The 23,036-nt window shown below is 34.7% G+C and overlaps 1 protein-coding gene and 1 long non-coding RNA gene across 2 annotated transcripts; both read left to right on the top strand.

Annotated features, from left to right (window-relative positions):
- Positions 1-4,438: 4,438 nt before the first annotated feature.
- On the top strand, positions 4,439-13,580 carry LOC132626094 (cullin-3A-like). Its single transcript, XM_060340835.1, has 2 exons — positions 4,439-5,107; positions 11,305-13,580. The coding sequence occupies exons 1-2, from the start codon at positions 4,944-4,946 to the stop codon at positions 13,349-13,351; spliced, it is 2,211 nt and encodes a 736-aa protein (XP_060196818.1). The 5' UTR covers positions 4,439-4,943; the 3' UTR covers positions 13,352-13,580.
- Positions 13,581-17,893: 4,313 nt separating this feature from the next.
- Positions 17,894-21,593, top strand: LOC132626095 (uncharacterized). The gene is made up of 2 exons (XR_009577073.1): positions 17,894-18,837; positions 21,295-21,593. It is a non-coding gene; the product is annotated as an uncharacterized LOC132626095 (long non-coding RNA).
- Positions 21,594-23,036: the final 1,443 nt, after the last annotated feature.

The raw sequence follows: 23,036 nt of genomic DNA on the forward strand, positions 1-23,036 counted from the left end.
GGAAAAATATATGTGAAAAGACATGAAAACACATAAGTTAGGACATAAATCTATATCTATATATAATAAAAGGCTAGGCATAGAGGAGGCGATGTGGCACCTCTCTAAGACCACCATTATCTTTTTTGTCACTTTTTTTTGCATTTTTCCTCTTATTTAATGTCCAAAAAAATCTGCAAAAAATAAAATTAAATACACATTCTTTATGTCATTTGTTGTTTAACATTAAATTTTCATATTAGCATTAAAATATCATACCCACGTTCTATACCCCTGATGAGTATCTCTTTTACTTCCTTTTTCAATACACACGATTAGTTAACATTGAATTCCATGACTAAGAATTGATAACGTAAATTTAATTGCAACCAACTTCAAACCTATACATATTACTCCTGTAGAACTTTGATTTCAATCACACATCCTCTTCCACTTCAAAACCAGCTTTGTTTCCGATTTGAGATTTATGTCTCATTTTTTTTTTTTTATATGTGAACTCACCTTTAAAGGATTAGCAAGAAGATAGGAAAAATATTCCATATAGAAGATTCACCGTGATTTTTCAGAAGCATGCCTTTGCACCCTGCTACGTCAACGTTAATTGATGAATATGAGGATGGTCTACTGAGGAAGCTAGAGATGAGTTTGATAGGGTAAGGAAAGAGAGTGTATTTAAAATTTCATCGGACACTTTTTTGTTTGTTTTTCTATTCTCCTTTTTTCTTGAAATCCATAACGTTATACTATATGTAATGAATGTATAGAATGATGATGGAAGTATTTAGATGGTAAAAAAATTATAAAAAGAAAGAGGAACAATTGTGAGGACTTTGCACAAAGTTTGGAGTAAAATAAAAATTTGGTCGATCTTATGCGAAGAAATTAAGAGAGGTGACGAGTGATTTTGAGAAAAGAGAAGAAAAATAAGAAAGGAAAGAAGATAAATTTTACAAAATTTCCCCATCTTAATTCGATCATCCACGTCAATTTGTGGCCATAATCAGTGCGTGTGCATTCACTTAATTTGGGAAATTTAGAAGTAATTAATTACTGTTCAGTAAACTTTCCTTATTATGTTGTCTTTCATTGTGCCTTTAAATTTTTTCTTTTATTAATTCGAATTTTTTATGAAGACAATTATATTTAACTTACATCAAATAGCCAATATATATTGAGCAATACAACCATGTTCAATAATATATTTACCTACACATATACATTTACAAAAGAAGATTAATAATGAAAAAGTAATTCCTTATAATTAAATATTTAGTGAAGTTTAAATATTCTAAATGATGAAAATTAGAGGAAATATTTGAGTTTTCTTTTACAAAAAATATTTTTGATGTAAAACAAATTTTTTAATGTGATGTTGTTATGGTACTTTGCTGAGGTCTATCGGAAACAACTTCTCTATCCCATAAAGGTAGAGGTAGGTCCCCTCTCCATACACCACTTGTGAGATTACACTAGATATGTTGTTGTTGTTGATGTTGTTATGGTACTTTATATTTTCATAAGATTATGCTATGATTGAATTTTTTATTTCATTTTTTTTTATGACATGGGCCGCTACCCTTAGGGTGCGCACAGGGTAAACTCAGCTCCTGTGCAATAGCTCGCGAACCACACAGGAGAGGTAACCCGCACTAGGCAAGCCCGGTGCGACGAGCTCGACCCAGAAGGCAAATCCCCTACTGTCGTAGGCAGGGGATTTCGAACTTGATACCTCCATTATGAAAGCCCCATGCTCAACCAACTGAGCCACCCTTGCGGTTTTTTATTTTTTTATTTAGCTTTTGAAATAAGAATTTAATGAAATATCTCCGAATTGAAATTATAAACTTGTATTTTATATTATCAGTTTTAAGTAAATTTAAATATAATTTTTGTTGTTGCAAGAAAATTAAAGAGTTTTGCAACCGCGTGAAACGCGGGGCAGTTTACTAGTTACTACATTATAGCAGGGGAGTAGAAGGACGAGAAGAAAGAAAAGAAGAAGAAGAAAATGTAACAATTAGTAATGACTATATTTTAAATACTAGTGTCACTTGGCCCGTGCTAAGTCCGGGCCCAATACTAACATTAAAATTAAATTTATAATTACTTACTTTTCATTTTTTTCTTGCTTTTGGTGACATTAAATTATTGAAGGAGTAGTTCGATATTTTCTACGAACTCCTAAAAACTAAATCATAATATAAAAGTATTTGAAAGTTAAAGAAGAACTTCTTTTTACTTTCAAATAAATTCATGATATAAGAGCTCTTCTCTTTTTTATTTCATTGAATGTTTTTGAGAATATAGTATCCAATAATTCAAATTGAACTTTATCATATGTTGAATTAATTTCACTTATTTTTTTAGAACTAAATCAATGTTGACTAACCAATTATTGCAGATAGATATTTGAGGGCTCAAGAAATGCTGACACGATTTTCAACCACAAATAAATAAATAAACTGTGATTTATTAATAGTAAATAAGTGACGTTATAACTAACAAGAAATGAAATTATGCATTATCAAGAAACAATCTATTGACAAAGCTAATCATTAATTTGTCTGCAAATGCTTTTCATCTTTATTTTTCTTTATCACACTGGGTATTTTTAATATTTATTGTTGAAATTCAACATCAAAATAGACCGTCTTATTCTTTTTTGAAAAACATTCCAAGAAGAAAGAACAAATAAGAAGATCGATTTTAAGCTCAAATTAATAAACAACACAAAAATATATTAGTTAATTTTATTAGCTATCCTAAAGGTACTACTCTCAATAGCAAGCTCATCATATAAGAATTCTCAACAAATTATTCGTAGTAATGTTAAGTTCTAAAATCTATAGAGGAAGGAGTGCACGAGCAATATTGTTAGCGAAATCTATAATTTTTGAGCTTAATATAGGAGAATAAAATCTATAAATAGACTTGCAAATATCTATGTTAGCGGCACCCATATGAGAAGATGGAATTATTAAGTAATGAACATGCGCTATGTCTAATTATATTGTCTTAGTAGATTTATTATGCATGGCGCAATATGTTTTTTGATTTCATTTTTTTGTTAAGGAAAAAAATGTTCCTTCCGTGTCATTTTATGTGAAGATATTACTATTTGGGTAGTCAGACCATTTTTCTTACTTTTTTAATATTTTGATATACTAACTATGTGTACTTACAATACTTTTGAATCATTAAAATAAATTTTATATATTTGAAAATTACGCAAAAATCTATGAATTGTTAGTTCTTTTATTTCTTGAATAGTTGCACTCCTACGTGAATCATTATAATTTTTTAAGATTATTTTTTGTTGATGAAAGCTTATAAATAAAATAATACAACCAACACATGTCTGTTTACCACGTAGAAAATTAATAACAAAACATCAATGCATGCAACACAAAATAGTTGGTGGAGGAGGGAAGGGGGGGGGGGGGGGAGTGGAATTTAATTAGGGTGTTGCAAAATATCTCAAAAGTGTTTTTTCTTATTTAATGGCAATTAAAGTAATACTAAACTAAATTAAGGGCAACATAAAAGAGGAATAAGACAAAATCTTAAAATTGAACAACAAATCAACAACACATGTCATTTTTAAAAGTAACTCTAGATAATTACAAAAATGACATTGTGAGGACTACAAAAAAACTCTTCATTCTTGCTTATATATAGTAGTAAAGTAATACTATAAATTGTCATTATTTTATTATAAATAGCACCATTAAAGATAGCTACCAGATGTCATTTCTACTATTAATTAATAATAAAGAGGTAGCTAGGAATTAAAGTTCATGAATTGGGAGCATGATTTTACGATAATATACTCTCTATTTTTTTTTTAAAACAACAACAACATATCCAGTGTAATCCATGAGTGAGATTTGGAAAGGGTAGAGCATTCGCACTTTACTCTTATTTTGGAAGGTAGAGAGGCGGTTTTTGATAGACCTCGGCTCAAAGAAAAACATATTAAAATAGATCGGTGAGACAAAGCATTCTGAAAGCAATTACAACAGAATAATACGATAATTGAAATACAAGAAACGACATATAGTAACAGAAATTAAAGAACAAGAAACTACAGGATAAATACTACGTACCAGTAAGGAAGAACAAACGAGACAATGCTATAATATCTACTAACTTTCTGCCCTAATTGATATACTCCACAACCTCCTATATAAGTTTATGTCCTTGGTAAGCTGCAACTAGATCACGTCTTATCTAATCAACTCTCTGTAATACTTCTCGACCTACATTTATATCTGCTCGTTCATAGCCGACCTCTCACACCTCCACACTAAACATACGTGCATCTCCTCTTCACGCGTTGGAGCCATCTCAATCTCACTTAATTTTCTTTTTCAGTGCATAATATAATTCAAGACAAATATATAAAACAAAATACTGCAGCTCATAGTTATCTGAAAATATACCTATTCTTCTATTTCAAGTTTTCCTCCAAAAATCTTAACCCAATTAGGTGGGTTACTTTTCTTATAACTCAATCTTCCTCTTTTATTCTTCTTCCTTCCTTACCATTTTCATAACCCTAATAAGTCCTCAATTTTTGTGCTTTTAAAAATCTCAACTTTCTTCAATAAAACATTAGCTCTAAAATCTAAGTTATCTGTTTTCTTGATTTTCTTCTTCTTGGGGTTGTATAAATTTACAATAAAAATGAAATCTTTAATCTCATTTTCACCATTTTCAAAACCCCAGTGCTTATTTTCTTGATTTCTTTACAAATCTCAACCTTTGTTAATTCTTTCTTTTAAAAGTTTTTTCTTTCTTCTTCTTGGTTTGTACTAATGTTATGGAAAAAGGGTTTTCTTTTCTCATTTTACAGTAGTTAAATTCTATCAAGAACTGTTAGATTCATTATTATAGTCTTAAAAATTCATTTTTTTTTTGTTGATACAAATTGATATACTAGGATGAGTAGTAATCAGAAAAAGAGGAATTTTCAGATAGAGGCATTTAAGCATAAAGTAGTGGTTGATCCAAAATATGCAGACAAGACTTGGAAAATACTGGAACATGCTATTCATGAGATTTACAATCACAATGCTAGTGGACTCAGTTTTGAAGAGCTTTACAGGTCCAATTCATTTCCTTTTTAGTACTTTTTCCCCCTTTATATATGAATAGTATTACTTATAACTTTGATGAATCCACTAATTATTAGCTGGGCATGTCTACCACAAAGGCAAGCACTCAAGTTACTAGGTTCGGCAGAACCTAGTAGCTTTGACCTATGTTGCTCAGACTCTCCAAAACTGTTGTAGCACTCGTTTCGGATTATCCAAAAATGCACTACTTTTGGAGAATCCACACGCATCCATCGACATTTATGAAAAGTCCGAGCAACATAGGCTGACTCAAATTTTGTATAGGTGTTAAGAAATCCGATAAATATCGACAGCAACAACAACATACCCAGTGTTATCCCACAAGTGGGGTCTCGTTTTTTTTGGGGGGGGGGGGGGGGGGGCGGCGGCGTTGTTGTAGGAATTAAATTTAGAACCCAGTTACTAGCACTTGAGGTCACTGTCCCACAATTCAGAACTCATAAAGTTCAAATACTGAACCTGCCTATCACTATACTGGCACCCCTATGTAGTGTTAAAATGTATGGGAATGAAATAGTCCTGACTCCTGAGTGAGAATTAAAAAGGAATCTCCAGCTAGCTTGGGATTGATGCATAGTTGATTGATTTGGGTTGAATCACTAAGCGCGAATTAGTTATACCAGCGAAGGACTAGTACCTAGTCTGCATATTCAGTTTCCTTATTTGTGAGTAACTCAAGTTTTTTCATGACCAAGAAAGTGGAGAAAATATATAAATTCATTTAATGTGTTCCCTATGTCTGAAACAAGCTAAATTATTAGGTAGTAATGAAACTGTGAACAGGAAATGCTTGCTTGTCTTCTTGATTTGTGTGTAATTACTTTTTGCCTGTTAACAAATTTGCTTGAGCTGTCCTTATCCTAAAAGAAAGGTTATTTGAAATCTTGGTTGTGATTAAGATGCCATAGGTTACAAGAAATCTAGGATCTGTTATACCTTTCTATATATTCTTCAGTATGATAAACCAGACCTTGATTAAGTAATTATGTAACAGCCACTCTTGTATATAAGTCTATTACACTGACAGTATATATAAAGCAGCAATCCATTCATGTGTGCACGTGTCATGTCATTATTCAACAAGTCAGTTGTCTAGGAAAAGCATATAGTATCTCCTAACACAATTTGATGTCAACGTCAGTTGTGTTTAGTATATTTCCCTATATAGATATTCCAAATATTGTTCTTATTGAAAGATGTAATTTGAAGAATTTCTATAAAATCCATTCTGCGTATTTAATACCTCAACATGCCTGATTTAATATTTTTAAAGATGGATATATACTATCGCTCATTAAATGATTCTAAAACTTGTAGCCAGCCATGGATACTTGACCTAGTCAAGTTATTCCATTTGTTTTTTTCAAAAGATGTTTTGAGCCTATAGGAGCTTAAGTAATCTGTTCTGGGGTTACCTTGGTGATGATATTATCTTTAACTGTAGCTAAGATGTGTAATTTTCTAAATGGAAATGTAGCCCCTAATGTGTGGTTACAAATATTCGTTATACTAGAAAATTTGGATGTTAAAAAAGAGTAACAAAATATTAATTTGAACAAAACAAAGAACTTTGGTTTAGCGGTAGAGTGCAGTACATGATGTTTGGGTGGGCGGACATCACAAGCCTGAGACAATAGCCTACTATTTAAGCGGAGAAGGATAGAGGGGCCGGCCCATTATCAACCGAGTTCCAAACCATGTGCCAGCTAACCATAGGAGATTTGTCGAACTTTGTAACTATGCTGTGGAGCCAGAAGGGTGATGTTCTTGAAGCTTTAGACTGTAATGTTGCTAGAAATACTGCATATAGCATTGGACGGTGGTGGAACTAGAGTCCGGCGCCTAAATGGCATGTTTTGGAAGCTTAAAGACAAAAACGATTTGTCAAATCTTTTGTATACCACAACGGGTTTTTCGAGATTTGTGTTGTGAACTGCAATTGTTTTTCATGGCCTCTGTAAATGTCGTTTGCAGCATTTAAAAAATATTAATTAATTACAGTTCACCTGTCAAATAGCGAACTGTAATTTTTTTTTTTAAACAGTTTGCAGGCTTTGAACTGCAACATTATTCTTTTTATTCCCAAGTTACGAGATCTGTTTTTATTCAGGTCTCCTGATTTAAAAAAAATCGTCAGATCTCATGACTTAAAGAAAAAAGTTGCAGATTCAAATGTCAGCATCTGTGCAAAGTATTGTTTGGTCATATCAATATTAAAGACATTTGTGCAAAACATTGTTTGGTCATATCAATATCAATATCAATAATTTTCTTTCAGATTGTGCAGTTCGGTTCATAGATATCGAATCGTGACTTTGTACAGTTCGTAGTTCGCTATAAATATATGGCACATCCCTTGTTTCGGAGCACTTTACTTCGCCGTTTTTGTGTTCATATCAAAAAAAGTATATAACACATCCCTTGTTTCAGAGCAATTAACTTCGCCGTTTTTGTGTTCATCTCAAAAAGAAAATGACGGAAATTCATGTATGAGTTAATTAATTTTGGGGTGGTGAAGTTCAGTGTTATCAAAGGCGCGTTCTAAGCGCGCTTAAGCCCTGAAGCGAGGGTCAAAACATGTTGAGCGCTTCGCCTCGCTTTATGTGCGCTTTAGTGTCGTCATCAAGGCTCTAAGACATACTTTCCTTGCCAATGAGCCTCTCTTGAGGAGGTGACACTAGATGATTCATATTTCACTTTATCGTAATATTTTTACAATTTTTTTGTCCATATATTTGTTATTCATGCTTATTATTATTAATCTTGGACTAAGCATATATATATTTGTATTTTTGCACCATTGCGCTTTTTTTCATTAAAGCCCACGCTTTATTTGCGCTTTGCGCTTAAAGCCCCAGCTGACCTTAGAGCTTTTTTGCGCTTTTCGCTTTTGATAACATTGGTGAAGTTGTGTATGAAGCAGGTTCGGTTAGATACAGCCGCTGTCCTGAAGTAGGAATTTTTTTCCAATTTCCCTAAAAATGATCGTCTGCAACGCGTCTTAAGGAGTACAATGACCACAAGTGATCCCGAACTTTCGGTGGTTATCGCCAGACGATATTCAATGTCATTGAAGGAGTCCGGTTATTTATAGATGGGGTTGGAATTCGTCATTAAGAAAATATCGATTTGAGTTGTTCATGGTAAAAAACGACCGGCAATGAAAATAGTCATGGAGTCCTTCAAAAAAGAATCAGATACTTCTATTTTCATTTACTGAATGGTCGCTCTAACAAGTAATGAAAAGCCTTCGACGTGATGTCAAATCCCAAGACTAGTGATTGGCCTTTTGCAAACCACATACCAGCCTCAAACTTTTACGGCTTTTACCATGAAGATAGACCGGCAATGAAAATAGTCATGGAGTCCTTCAAAAAAGAATCAGATACTTCTATTTTCATTTACTGAATGGTCGCTCTAACAAGTAATGAAAAGCCTTCGACGTGATGTCAAATCCCAAGACTAGTGATTGGCCTTTTGCAAACCACATACCAGCCTCAAACTTTTACGGCTTTTACCATGAAGAGAATTTGAGCTGTACATTGGGCAAAGCTATTTTTGTTTCCTTTTTATGCTATTCTTACTGATGCAAGTAATTGAATTTTTTGAGTTGTGTCGGATCTAGCATGTGAAAATTGATGAGAAGGAATATATATCAATTCCATAATAGGCTTGTATAGATCAGTGTTTTCTTTTCATCAAGCTGCACATCTTGTCAAACAACCTTCCTTCCTTACTGATTTTGTTAATAAAAGGGACTTTGGAACTGAAACCGTTCTACTCTAATCGAGTCCAAGTCCTTACAATACTACTTTTCTCATAAATTAGTATTTGCCTGTTAAGGTCAATTTAGTGATGTGAAACAAGGGGTTATCGCTTTACGAGTGTAGCCATGTGCTTTAGAAAAGTGTGCGCTTGAAGAGTGCTTCCAACAAGTGGTCAGTTTTCTGAATCTCAGTTCTGAGGAGTTGAGTTAATGTCCATGTTATCGTTTATTAGATACTGAAATAGTTATTTTACAACTTGATGATTATGGTGCTGAAACTGTACAAGTTTGGTATTTTTGTTTTGTTTTTCGTATATTGTGCGCTTCACTTCAAAGAAGTTACTTCACACTTTTGACCTTTGTCATTTTTTGCGCTATTCACTTTAAAAACACGTGATTAAATCTCACAGTTAACCATAATCAGGGCTAATTGCAGTGAGGTAAGTGTAACTATAATATCTTATACAGATCTTTTGCTTTCATGGGGGGATATCTGGATTCAGAAATTCAAAAGCTAAAAAAAGTTTGATTACAGTCTCAGTTGTAGCAGGTAAGTACTTTAAAATATACTATATTTTGGGGAAAAGTTATGATCTCTTACGACTTGTTTGGTGGCCAATGACTACAAAATGAAATATGAGTCCATTTCTATGGTAATGATTGGTATTCTCAATTCAATATCGCGATCCCAGTATGCGCCGAAATGGCAAGTTTTCATTCATTTGTCAAGCTAGGAGAATCTTCAATCTGTTATCTGTTAAAGGATGGAGTCAAGAATAGACTATGAGATGACCTTTATATCCTGAGCCTTTTCCTGACTCTTTGATCTGAATCCCGACCAGATAACCATTGACCTTCCCCCATCGATTCTCCTCGGCCGCCCCTACTTCTCTTTGCTCCACTAGTCCCTCTGCCTCTTAGATTTCCCTCCAACTAACTCTTCCCATTCCTCTATAGACCTCGCCGTCATATCTTACGCCACCTTTTCCTCTTCTATGTAAAGGGTTTACAGCTTGTATTTCAGTCATTTATCCTTTTTTCATTTCGTTCAAATTCCATTTAGTTGGCACACCAAATTCGGGGTGAAATGGATCTGGTGCATCAAAATTCATTTAAATGTTTAGTAATCCTAGAATGAGACCAATTGGGCCCGGAGTTTCAGATTACTAAAGTAACATAATCTGAAGTTCACAATTCATCTTTAATAATGGTTATTCAGTGACATTACTAGAAAAGCTAACAAGGAAATTTCCTTCAGGGTTATAAGTTGGCGTATGCACATACATATTGTTTGCAAGTCATATTTGCTCCACAACTTTGTCCATTATTTCAATTTTAAATTTAAAGTTAAAAATACTAGTTTGAGGAGTGTCTCCAGTTGAAATAATGATTTCAACCCGCAAATTTCAACGTTTTCCCCTAGTGAAATTTATGTCCAAACACAATTTCAATCAGCTTCCAAATGCATTTTTCAACTTACAACCAAATATTGTCCAAACTGGCAATATCAATATATTCAGGCACCTATTTTGCAGCCCACCAGGCCTCTAGGCCCTGATGAGAATACATCTCAATTCTCTTGTGTCAAGTTGGGTTTCGTGATGCTTTAGTGTGACTTATATAGTGTAGGAGAAATAATACATAAAGATGAGTAATAAGTCCGCAGGTAGGATTGGATTTTTTTTGACTCTTTCTTGAAAAGCTAAATGACATTAGAATTCAAAATCTGTCAGGAATCCAATGCTTAGAGTAGAAGTTGTCAGAGGGAACGGATCCAATTCCATTGTCTTTATTGTTTTTCTGCAGTTTGAATGGATATTTAAACTGGAAAGGTTGTTTGTTTGTTTTTTTTTAATTTTTTTATTTATAGTATTTTTACTGAGGGTAAAGAAATAGGAAGATGTCTGTTGGTTCTTTTCATGGAGATATCATCAGGCTCTTCTTGCTGTTCGCTTCATTCTTCGTTCTGAATTAAAGTTTTTTTTTTTTTTTTTCATTTTCGCATTGCTTTGATTTGCCTGTCGGTATCTGACTTTTCTCCCCTTGTTTTCTTTTGAGCCGAGGGTCTTTCGGAAACAGCCTCCCTACCAAGGTGGGGGTAAGGTCTGCGTATATTTAACCCTCCCCAGACCCCACACTGTGGGATTCAACTGGGTATGTTGTTGTTGTTAGATGTCTTAGGGTGATGTAGACTTTCCTAAAGCCTAATTTTTAACACTCATCTTATCCTGAGAATCATTGACTCTTCTGTTTAGAAGTTTTATAATGACACCTTTACAATCTTAATAATCTGTTGCTTTGTGGAATCCTTCTACTTGGAAACGAAAATCCAACACTCTTTTTTTTTTTGTATACTGAATAGACAATTTACTGATATTTGGTTATCTTCTGTCAATGCAGAAATGCTTATAATATGGTGTTACACAAATTTGGTGAGAAGCTATATTCTGGACTTGTATCTACAATTACTTTCCATCTACAACAGATCTCTAAATCCATAGAGTCCGCTCAAGGTGATCTATTCTTGGAAGAGCTGAATAGGCAATGGGCAGATCATAATAAGGCAATGCAAATGATTCGGGACATTCTGATGTACATGGACAGGACCTTCGTTCCAAGTACCCACAAAACCTCTGTTCATGAGCTTGGGCTGAATCTTTGGCGGGATAACATAGTACGTTCCAGTAAGATTCAGACGAGACTCCTGAGTATGCTTCTTGGACTTATACTCAAAGAACGGGATGGTGAAGTAATTAACCGGGGACTGATGAGAAATATAATTAAGATGCTAGTGGACTTAGGACCATCTGTGTACCAGGAAGACTTTGAAAAACCTTTCCTTCAGGTATCAGCTGATTTTTACAGGGTCGAGTCTCAGAGGTTCATTGAATGTTGCGACTGCGGAGACTACCTCAAGAAAGCTGAAAAACGTTTAAACGAAGAAATTGATAGGGTGTCACACTACTTGGATCCAAAGACTGAAGCGAAGATCACTAATGTGGTGGAGAAAGAGATGATTGAGAACCATATGCCTAGGCTCGTCCATATGGAAAATTCAGGTTTAGTGAATATGCTTCTTGATGATAAATATGAGGATTTGAGAAGAATGTACAACTTATTCCGTAGAGTTCGGAATGGTCTTGCGACTATAAAAGATGTAATGACTTCTCACATCAGGGAGATTGGTAAACAGCTCGTTACCGATCCTGAGAAGCTGAAAGATCCTGTCGAATTTGTCCAGTGTCTCTTGAATGAGAAGGATAAATATGATAACATAATAATCTTGGCATTCAACAATGACAAGACTTTCCAAAATGCCTTAAACTCGTCTTTTGAATTCTTCATTAACCTAAATCCCCGTTCTCCCGAGTTTATTTCACTGTTTGTGGATGAAAAATTGCGAAAAGGCCTTAAAGGAGTCAGTGAGGAAGATGTTGAAATTATTCTTGACAAGGTGATGATGCTATTCCGTTACTTGCAAGAAAAAGATGTGTTTGAGAAGTACTATAAACAACACTTGGCAAAGCGACTGCTTTCAGGAAAAACAGTTTCCGATGATGCTGAGAGAAGTCTGATCGTTAAGCTGAAGACAGAATGTGGTTATCAGTTCACTTCCAAATTAGAGGGCATGTTTACCGACATGAAAACGTCTCAGGACACGATGCAAGGATTCCATACAGCATATGGTGCTGAATTGGGTGATGGCCCGGGCCCTACATTGGTTGTCCAGGTTCTCACGACGGGATCTTGGCCTACTCAACCTAGTGTCACCTGCAATTTGCCAGCTGAACTGTCAGCTCTGTGCGAGAAGTTCCGGTCGTATTACCTTGGGACCCACACAGGTCGAAGGTTATCCTGGCAGACAAACATGGGCACAGCTGATTTAAAAGCGACATTTGGAAAGGGCCAGAAGCATGAGCTCAATGTCTCTACTTACCAAATGTGTGTCCTCATGCTCTTTAATAATGCTGATCGGCTAATGTACAAGGAGATTGAACAGGCCACGGAGATCCCTTCATCTGATTTGAAACGGTGCTTGCAGTCCATGGCATGCGTTAAGGGAAAGAACGTTCTCCGGAAAGAACCGATGAGTAAGGATATCGGGGAGGATGATGCATTTTTTGTCAACGACAAATTTACAAGCAAATTTTACAAGGTGAAGATAGGAACTGTAGTTGCGCAGAAGGAATCCGAGCCCGAAAAGCAGGAGACACGTCAGAGGGTTGAAGAGGATAGAAAGCCCCAGATTGAAGCTGCTATAGTGAGGATCATGAAATCCAGGAAGGTATTAGATCACAACAACATCATTGCTGAAGTTACAAAGCAATTGCAATCTCGTTTCCTGGCAAATCCCGGGGAGATCAAGAAAAGGATTGAGTCACTTATCGAGAGAGATTTCTTGGAAAGGGATGATGCAGATAGACGATTGTATCGCTACCTTGCATAAGAAATGCGAGCAAGTCATAATTAGTGACTTTCTTAAGCTTCTTTATATTATTCTTGGAATTTTCTCTACCCCCTTTTAGTTTCTGTAGTAGTAATTAAGTTTCAGTGAATGCAATTGTTTCTGCAGACTACATGCATATGCATTTGCTCTTGAGAGAGAGAAAACAAGTACCTTAACGCTCACTAATAAGTTCTTGGAATGAGTTATAACCTGCCATATTAGTCTCATGCATTTGCTTGTTTCATCCTTCATTTGTGATTTGATATCTGGTTTTGGGATTTCACCGACAATGTAAATATTTTCAAACTATCAGGTGATGTAAAAGGTAAGTAGAATAATGATTCACAATCAGTTGAATTCTAAACTTAGGGACTGTTTGGTTCAAGGGATTAGGTGGGTTATCAGGTTATCCTGGTATGAATTTTGCAATTAAATTTGTCCCATGTTTGATTGGAATTTGGACTATAATCTAGATAACTTATGTCATATAACAGGAAGGACGAACGAGACAATGCTATAATACCTACTAATCTTTTCCCTAATTCATGTCCTCCACAACCTCCTATGTAAGTTTATGTCCTTGTCAAGCTGCAACTGCACCATATCTTGTCTAATTACCTCTCCTTAATACTTCTTTGGCCTGCATCTCCGAAGTCGTCCATAGCCAATTTCTCACACCTTCGCACGAAACATACGTGTATCTCCTCTCCACGTGTCTGAACCATCACAGTCTAACCATAATATAATTGAGATAAATATATAGAGCTGTTATAAAATAAAAATAGTGTAATGAAAATAAAGTTTCAAAACGAAGAGAGAGAGCATTAGAAGCAAGTGTATTAGTACTGCTTGTCCAATTCTGAATTGTGTATGTTCCACCAATTATACATGGCTATATATAAAGCCTTAAAATGTAGTGACTTGCAAAGGCAAGCTTGCTACAGTAGTAATGGTGGCCCACATGGTCATCCACTTAATTTATTCATAACACTCCCCCTTGGATGTCCATGTAAAAGATAAAATTCTAGTGAAGAAAAAATATACAATTTATTCCTAATACGCATTTCTTGCTTCCTCATTAAAAACCTTACCAGGAAATCCCAGTGGGAAAAAACCTTGGTTAAAAGAGTGCAGTGTGTATTTTACTCCCCCTGGTAGGAGCATCATTTCGTATATCAGTAAGGGCATATGCCAATCATGCGGATTAATTTCTTGAATATTGATGTTGGCCACCCCTTAGTAAATAAATCCGCCAAATTATCACTTTGACTGACTTTGTTGAACATCAATTTCACCATATTGTTGAAAATCATGTGTGAAAAAGAATTTTGGTGAAACGTGTTTGTTCTGTCTCTATCAGCCTTAGCTTTCAATATTGTTGGAATCTTTGTCTTCAAGGAGAGACCATAGTTCCTTCCTAAATGTGTTGAGTTATTGATATCAACCATACACATTCTCCGCTTCCATCAGAGTCACTAGAATTTTTGAGTGACTTGCCCAAGTGGCAAATATTAACTGTCTTATTGAATAACATAATATGGAAGGCGTACACCCACGTGTAAATAAATAATTGAATGAGATCGTACAAACTTCATGTAGATCATAAATATATCCTGCATTTGTATAGACAACAAAATCTTGACAATAACTGTTAGAATAAACAAAATGCATATCAATATTTGATTTCCTTCACATTTTATTTGTGTAGGAGTTATATTTTGCCTATACATTAATAGAATATATTATTTCATAATCATAGTGTTAGCAAGATATGTAAGTGCACCTATTGACTGAAGAATATTTCATCATTTCCATGAGGTCTAAATGAATCTTTATTTATATCGAGTGAGCTCACAACCATTCAGGTATTCAATGGAATCACCTTTTCTATGTGTGACTTGACTGATAGACAAATATTCTATTTGTCAAATTATCGATTTGTAGGCTAAGAAAAATTGTCTTTTCAAAGCCATCATCTTAAATCATTCAGTAGAAAATCTACTGCTTTTGGAAACTCTTAAGAGTTCCAATAATATTACAGTCATACACAATAATCATAACAACTTTATATCCATACCTCTTTATAGAAACACAATGTTACACCCCGTGCTTTTGTATGTAAAGTTTCGTCGAGAGTTAGTTGACGAAGATTTAAAAGGCAAGGTTGTCGTCAAGGTCATAAGGAATTATACATGCTCATTATTCATACATGAGAACTTGGTACTATGTTTAGTAAGTATCGGGAAGGTTGGAAGTTAAGCGAATCGAAGAAATTAAGTTTGTTGAAACTCGGGGAAAATTTGACAGAATTCCGAACAGAAATTTTGGGTCAACTTTAGATGGGCATATCTCCTAGAATATGAGGAGTTACGGAACCCATAACCTATGCATTCATAAGTTCAGCGAGTCTACTTTCCAATTCAATTGTCAGATATACATTTTCACATCGATTCTGGGAGATATGGGCCGTCGAAGAGTCGACGATCCGTCAATGCATATCGATGACCCGTTAATTTTCAGGCGGTGCAGCTGCTATATATATGCATCTAGTTCGTGATTTTTCTCATTTTAAACCACACCAACAGACCCAAACCCTACATAATACTCCCCAATCCTCTCCTAACCTTTCTTTATCATCCAAGCAAGATCCGAGCCTCGAAAACCCGAGCTAGTGAAGGGAAAGTTGCTCCTAGGGTTTTATCGAAGTTGTTGAGCGTAGGAGTGGGATTTGGAGTTTGGTTCTTGGGATTACAACCCATTTAAAGTATGTATATGATTTTTATCTTTGCTATTAAGTTGATTACCAAGAGTTTTAGATATTTAAAGTGAAAGAAATATAGTTATGAAAGCGGTAAGTAAATTGAGTTAAATTAAGGTTAGGGGCTATTTTGGGAGATGTTTTGGCATGGATTTGATTATATTTTGATATGTAGGTATTGACATAATTTGTTTGTGAAGGAATTCCTTAGTTTAAAGTAAAGGAAAAACATGATATGAAGGGCCTAAACTAGTTTGTTGATGTGGCTGTCTTGAAGGCTGTTTTGATTGAAAATTTTGGAGAGATTTCTACTTGTGTATGTTGCTGTATATTGTTATTGTTGTTATTGATGATGTTGTGTATGTTGTGCGCCGTTTGGGAGTTCGATTGGAGTAAGAATTATAGGAGAAATGCTGCCTGAATTTCGTTAAGTTTTATACGTACTTGAAATGGGTAATAAGGGAGGTATATGGCCTAATTGTACTTCATGTTATCTTGGTTGTAGTGTTACAAGCTTGGGAAGTAAGCATCGGACATTAGGCAGACTCCAAGTTATGTTAAGGCTATCCTTTTTTTTTTGGCATGATCTTATGATATGAACCAACAAATGAGTAAATGAGCTTCCATATTACTCTACTCTTAGAGCCCGTTTGGATTGGCTTATAAGTTGCTTATAAGTTGCTTATAAGCTGTTTTCAGTTTTTTTGAGTGTTTGGCTGGCCAGCTTAAAATCATTTTGTGCTTAAAATAAGTTCAAAAAAATAATTGGGTCTATTTGACTTAGCTTATCTAAAGCAGCTTATAAGCCAAAAAAAATAAGTTAGACTACCCCAACTTATTTTTTTGGCTTATAAGCTGTTTTCAGCTTATAGGCATAAGCCCATCCAAACAGGCTCTTAGAAGCATTAGGAGTACTTCAGTCTTTGATGTTCCTGCACCCCGCTTATGATTGTTCCTTCTGTTCATGAGTCCAGTTCTATGTATACAGTTTATTCCTGCATTACATTTATTCATATATATATATATATATATACGCATATTGACCCGTGACCAAAAGGCGTTATATACGCGCATATTATATGTGTTGACATCCAATTTTGTCCCACTTTTCCTCTAAATAATTTCTTTACGCTTCCTAGTCATTAATAATCAATTTTTACTTATTAGTGTAATTATTTCCATTTCTAATACAACCACTATATTGGTAATACTATTATTTTTACTTTTATTATTAACATTAGTACTATTACAATCATATGTTGCTATCATCCTTACGTATTATTAGTAATAATAATAATAGTAACTACGCTAATTACTAAAATTATAATTCGTATCCTTAGTATTATTATTTAAGCAATATGTTTATATGTATATTTTCTAGTTATAATGTTCATATTATATTTAGCTATGTATGTATATATATATAGTAAATAGTCTGTGTTATAATTATAATATATTTAAAATTATTAAGATAAGGAAGTTAAAGAAAATGTTGTTGTAGGAAAAGGCCACTAGTTAAGCCAATTCAATCCAACACCATTTTCAACCAACAATTAGCCTCTAGCCCAATTCCCTTAACTAAGCCCAAATCTGTCTAAGCCCTTTTATCAAAATTAACCTCAGCAGCCCATTTTTGTTTTCCTCCCCACTGACCCAAATGAATCCCAAACCAGGCCAAATGAAAGCCCGCTTCAGCCAAACAAAACCTAGAAACAAAATTAAGGTGCAAAACTTTTCATCTTTTCCAGCAAGAGCCGCCCACCTCTTTTCCCTTTTATGAACAAAAGCCAATCTCTCTCACTTCTAAACCAGAATTTGTAGGCCTATTTTGGTGAAAGTCTTTAAAAATCTTCATCTCTTTCACACGATTCGGTCAAACGAAAAAAAAAACTGTTGGAAGAAATCCGCGTTTTCAGAGATTTGATTCTCTATTCAAACGATCATTTTCGTTCTTCAAGGCCCGCCCCGTCTAACTCGGAAAAATTATTAATTAAAAATGACGTACGAATTACGGCTCATTTTGACCGCATTTTTTATTTTTAAATATTTCTCGGAAGTATATCAATATTGGACTCATTTTGAAGCTCGTTTCTTAAAACGACGTGTTATAATTTTTATTTCATCAAAATATTATTTTACAAGGGGCAAATTCTTGATAATTCTATCTACCTCTTTTCCCTATTCAATAAAAAAAAAAACAAAAAAAACAAAAAAAAAAAAAGAAGAAGAGAGCATGCGTCTCTTTCTTTCCATCTCTGCTCCATTTTTTCTTTGGACAAAAGTTCAACTTTCCCTCATCTGATTTCTTTCTTTTTTTTTTTTGGGCTCCACACGTTTCCTCCTTTTTGACTGCATATCACCTTTTCCCTAAATTTTCTCCTTCTCCCCCAATCTCAACGACACAATCTCTATTTTTTCTACTACCAAATCACCTCTCTCTCTCCTCATTATTTTTTCACCACCAACGTTCAAAACAAACAGATTTCTTCAACTTTGAAATCCCGCCCAAAATCACAAATTCTAATTTTTCTACATCTATAAATACTTTATTAATTGCTTCAAAAAAAAAAAAAAAGGAGAAAACAGGGAGTTTTGAGAAACAAAAAAAAAAGAATCTCTCAATTCTTGTCTATCTACTTTAGTTATTTATAAGTTTTAATTCTCATTTTATTGGGGGAGTAGTAGCGGATCTAAGACCTCAAAGCCTCGTTCACTGCTCCCGTGGAAGGTAATAATCCGACACCGTGTTTTTACTTTTCATGTTAGAATCGTTGTGTTTGTTCAGAAAAATCATGAAATAGATCTGTCCATTTTTTTGACAGTCCGAGTACAACATGTGCTGCATTTGTTTGGGTATGTTCATGCGTTACGAAGCTATGTTTTACTTATGTTTCGCTTTCATCTTCCGTACTAAAATCATACCTCGAAATCTTAGGATATAATATCGTGTTTTTAATATGGTAGAGAATAATTTGTTCGATTCCATTTCCTTTCACATGGAATAGGGATGCAAACTTTATTTTATTTTTCTATTTTGTTTGGAGATACCTTTTAGCATCATCTCCACAAAAATGTATTAGTAGCATGTTTAATTTCCAAATGCTGTTAGCATGAATATGTACTTGTGAGTTATATTCTGAATTGTTGTTTCTCTCAACTTTTAGATGTCATGGTATTAGGAGTTTATTTTAATGTATTTATCTAAATGAGGTCATGGTTTATTACTTATTTTATTTTATTGTATTATTATTATTATTATTATTATTATTATTATTATTATTATTATTATTATTTTACCTGAGGCGTCATTGTTGGGAAGTACATATGGCTTTAGTAGTTTTAATTAATTAATTAGTAAACATATGAACAACCATCCAAATATGTCATACACTAGTAATCAACTTGAGATTTTAGATACGGATATAGAATAGTTCCATTTTTTTAGAGTAATTTGCTGAGTCCAGAAGTCTTGATTTCCAACCATTCGTTATTTTCTTGTTGTCTTTGTTGAGATTTAGTCTAGTTTTGCTTTCATTAAGTTGGATCTATGGATTCTCCATATTAATCTTTATTGTCTTGTTTTATTTGCATGAATACTTTGGAGCAAACATGGAGTCTTAATGCAAGACTCTTCCCGAGCATGGACTCGGAGTCACTTTCTTTGGACTATTATTTTCTCTTGTCTTAACTATGTAAAAGCCAAAAATAGTGGAAGTAGTCCCTATCCCCCTACTCTTTAGTGATGCTTGGGAGAATTAGTATGGGTTATATGCTGTAATGTTATGTCACTCTTGGTTATATGCTTTAATGTTATGTCACTCTTTGCCACTTGATACCTAGGATTCATGTCTAATTAATGAAGTAGTTTGAATCGGTAATGGAATTCTATAAACCTACTTAATCGATAAACCAAGCTTTAGTCCACAAAAAAGAGTTTTACTTATTTCATAAGTCAAAATTAAAGTTCAAATGACTTCTCAGAAAAACATCAAATCACATTTTTACAAATTTGCCTAGAAGTCAATTTACTACTTTTATCAATTTCGTTAAATCAAGTCACCATTTTTTCCTCATATGTTGCCCAATATTTTATTTTTAACAGTGTGAAGCTTTCTAAAAATTAGCTACATTTTATTTTCTTCGGAGGGCACAAATTATGCTCTTATACTTATATAATTTAAACTAATAGATGTTCTACTTTTTACTTTAGTGCTTTGCATATTTTGTAAGATTTCAATAAATATACTTTAGTACAATATTTTCAAAATATTCATTTTTAGCCATATATTAATTAACCTAAGTTTGGCCGGATAACCGTAGTTAACGGATTCTAAAGGATGCCTAACCCCTTCCTTTTAGGATAATATAGAACCCTTACCTAGAATCACACTGATTAAGCAGACTATTAACGGAGGTTTAGTTAGCTTTACCTTAGGTAATAATTAGGTGCCCTAATTCACCTTAAAATCAATTAGGTGGCGACTCCTTAAAACAAACAAATAGGGATCACCAATATGTCGTACTCTAATTTAACCCGGTTAAAATAGGGTATAACAGCTTGGCGACTCCACTGGGGACTTTAGGTTCTTAACCATAACAACTTAGGTTAATATTTAATTAATTGGATGTTTTGGGTGTTTTGCCTTTATTTTTGCTTTATTGTTTTCTTATGTGCTTTCAAATGGCTGTTTTATTATGACAAATTTTCTATGTTACTGCTTTCCTTAAACTGGCATTCCGTTCATATTTCCTCCATTTCTGGAAAACTCACACTATCACACGTACACGCGAGGTGTGTTTTGCGCACCCGTAAATTTCTTCAAATATCCAAAATTTTAGGAGAGTTGGCGTATGCGCGGGGTGTCCGAATAACGGTTACCGCGTAGCATTCTCACTCGAGTAGTCCGCTCGAGAACCTTGTGTCTAGTAAACCCACTCTTAGTCTACCTAGGGTAGAGCGAAAACCAAAATCTTGTAAGGACATGCATCATTTTAAACCTAGGAGGCTTAATACCCTTGGCGTATTGAGTTCATTAGTTAACCTTACCAAATGTCCAAATGAGTCTATGACTCTAAGTGGCACTATTCACTATTTATGTGCATTATTTAAAGGACAAATGTGAAGAATATGTGGACCTAGTACTCTATAGATAAATATTTTGGAAAAACTAATATTTTGTTGCAGGTTGCCGTGGAGCATCCAATTAATGAAGGTTTGAAGACAACCAAAGGAAATTAGTGGAGATGAAGTATTAGATATCTTAGATTAACTTTGAATTGTATTATTAACTGGCATGTAATAAATTTTTATTATTCTTGTAAATTAGTTTTAGGAAGAGTTATGGAATGATACATAAAAGACATATTTGTCCTTCAAATGTTCGTTAGGCCTACCTCTGGCATAAAGAGGTCCCTTGCATTATAGGACGCGATGTATTATGTGCAATAATGTGTTTATGTGCAATAACATGTCCTTACCGTATACTGACTTGTTTTCTTTTTCTTTTCTTGTTTTATCTTTTTTCTTTTAAACTTATTTTCAAAACAAAAGGTTGACTTGTGCTAAAGGGGAACTGGCGGAGCATCCATATTTCACACGGTCTAAAACCAAGAAATCAGACTCTGACTCATCGCTAATCACCTGGTTAACTAAAAAGACTCGTTCTAAAATGGAGCAAAGTTTGATCAATGCGACCACTTCATCTGGGCCATCTCTTAGTTTACCGATCACGAGGGATCCCACATCCTCTAATGAACCAGAAACACATTTGGAGATCATTGCTCGTCTAGAGCAACGAGTTTCTGAACTAAGTCGCATGGTACTTCAAAATCAGTCATTTTCTCAAACTCCGCCACATATGACTCCATCTCGTGGGTTTCGTCAGACGTGCCTATGCCACCTCCATTCCCAAACTTGGATGAACTTAACCAAGCAAACGTTTTTACCACTTCTCAACCAGTTCATTCCGAACCCTTCGCCCGCCTAGTTACTCAAAATGCTCCTCTTTTGTTTACAACCGCTTCTTCAAAGTCTCAGTACATACCGCTAGCACATGATGTTACCAATGCGCATCAAGTTCCGCCGGTATATACTTATGCCACAGCTCCACCCATGACACAAACCCAAGGACTATGTCACACAGATGTTGATCATTATGTCGAAGTAGAAAAGGAGGCAAGGAAATGATAAATAGAAAGCTCAAAAGTTTGGAAGATGCTATGAGAAGTTTGCGTGGACTCGGTAGTAACCAAAGCGTGAGATATGAAGAGTTATGTGCATTTCCTGAGGTAGAATTGCCACCAGGTTACAAGATTCCAAAATTTGAGAAGTTTGATGGGTCGGGAAACCCTTTCTTCCATTTGAAGGTCTATTGTGAAAAGTTGATTGGTGTGGGGAAGAACGAAGGGATAAGAGTCAAACTATTTAATCAGAGTTTGAGTGGAAAAGCTTTGGAATGGTATTCCAAGCAAGATACAACCAAATGGAGTACTTGGGATGACTTGGCAAATGCTTTTGTGGATCATTGCAAGTTTTATGTTGAGATCACTCCTGACAGAATCTCAATTACAAAATTAAAGAAGAAGTCAACTGAATCATTCTGAGAATATGCGATACGGTGGAGGGAAGAAGCATCTAGGGTACACCCGCCCATAGAGGAAACATAAATGGTTACTTTCTTCATTCAGGCACTAGAGCCGGAGTACTATGAACGTTTGGTGACAATGGGCGGAAAAACTTTTGCAGAAGTGATCAAAGCTGGGGACATGATCGAAGATGGCATTAAGACAGGGAGAATAACAAGTCTAGCGGCATTGCAGTCTACTAGTAAGGACATACAGACTGGTGCTCCCGGAAATGGAAAGAAAAAAGAAAAGGACGCGGCAGAGGTAATGGCTCTGGGAAGCCCCTCATACCACCATCAACAA

Source organism: Lycium barbarum, chromosome 2, assembly GCF_019175385.1.
Source record: "Lycium barbarum isolate Lr01 chromosome 2, ASM1917538v2, whole genome shotgun sequence".
NCBI classification, from domain to species: Eukaryota; Viridiplantae; Streptophyta; class Magnoliopsida; order Solanales; family Solanaceae; genus Lycium; species Lycium barbarum.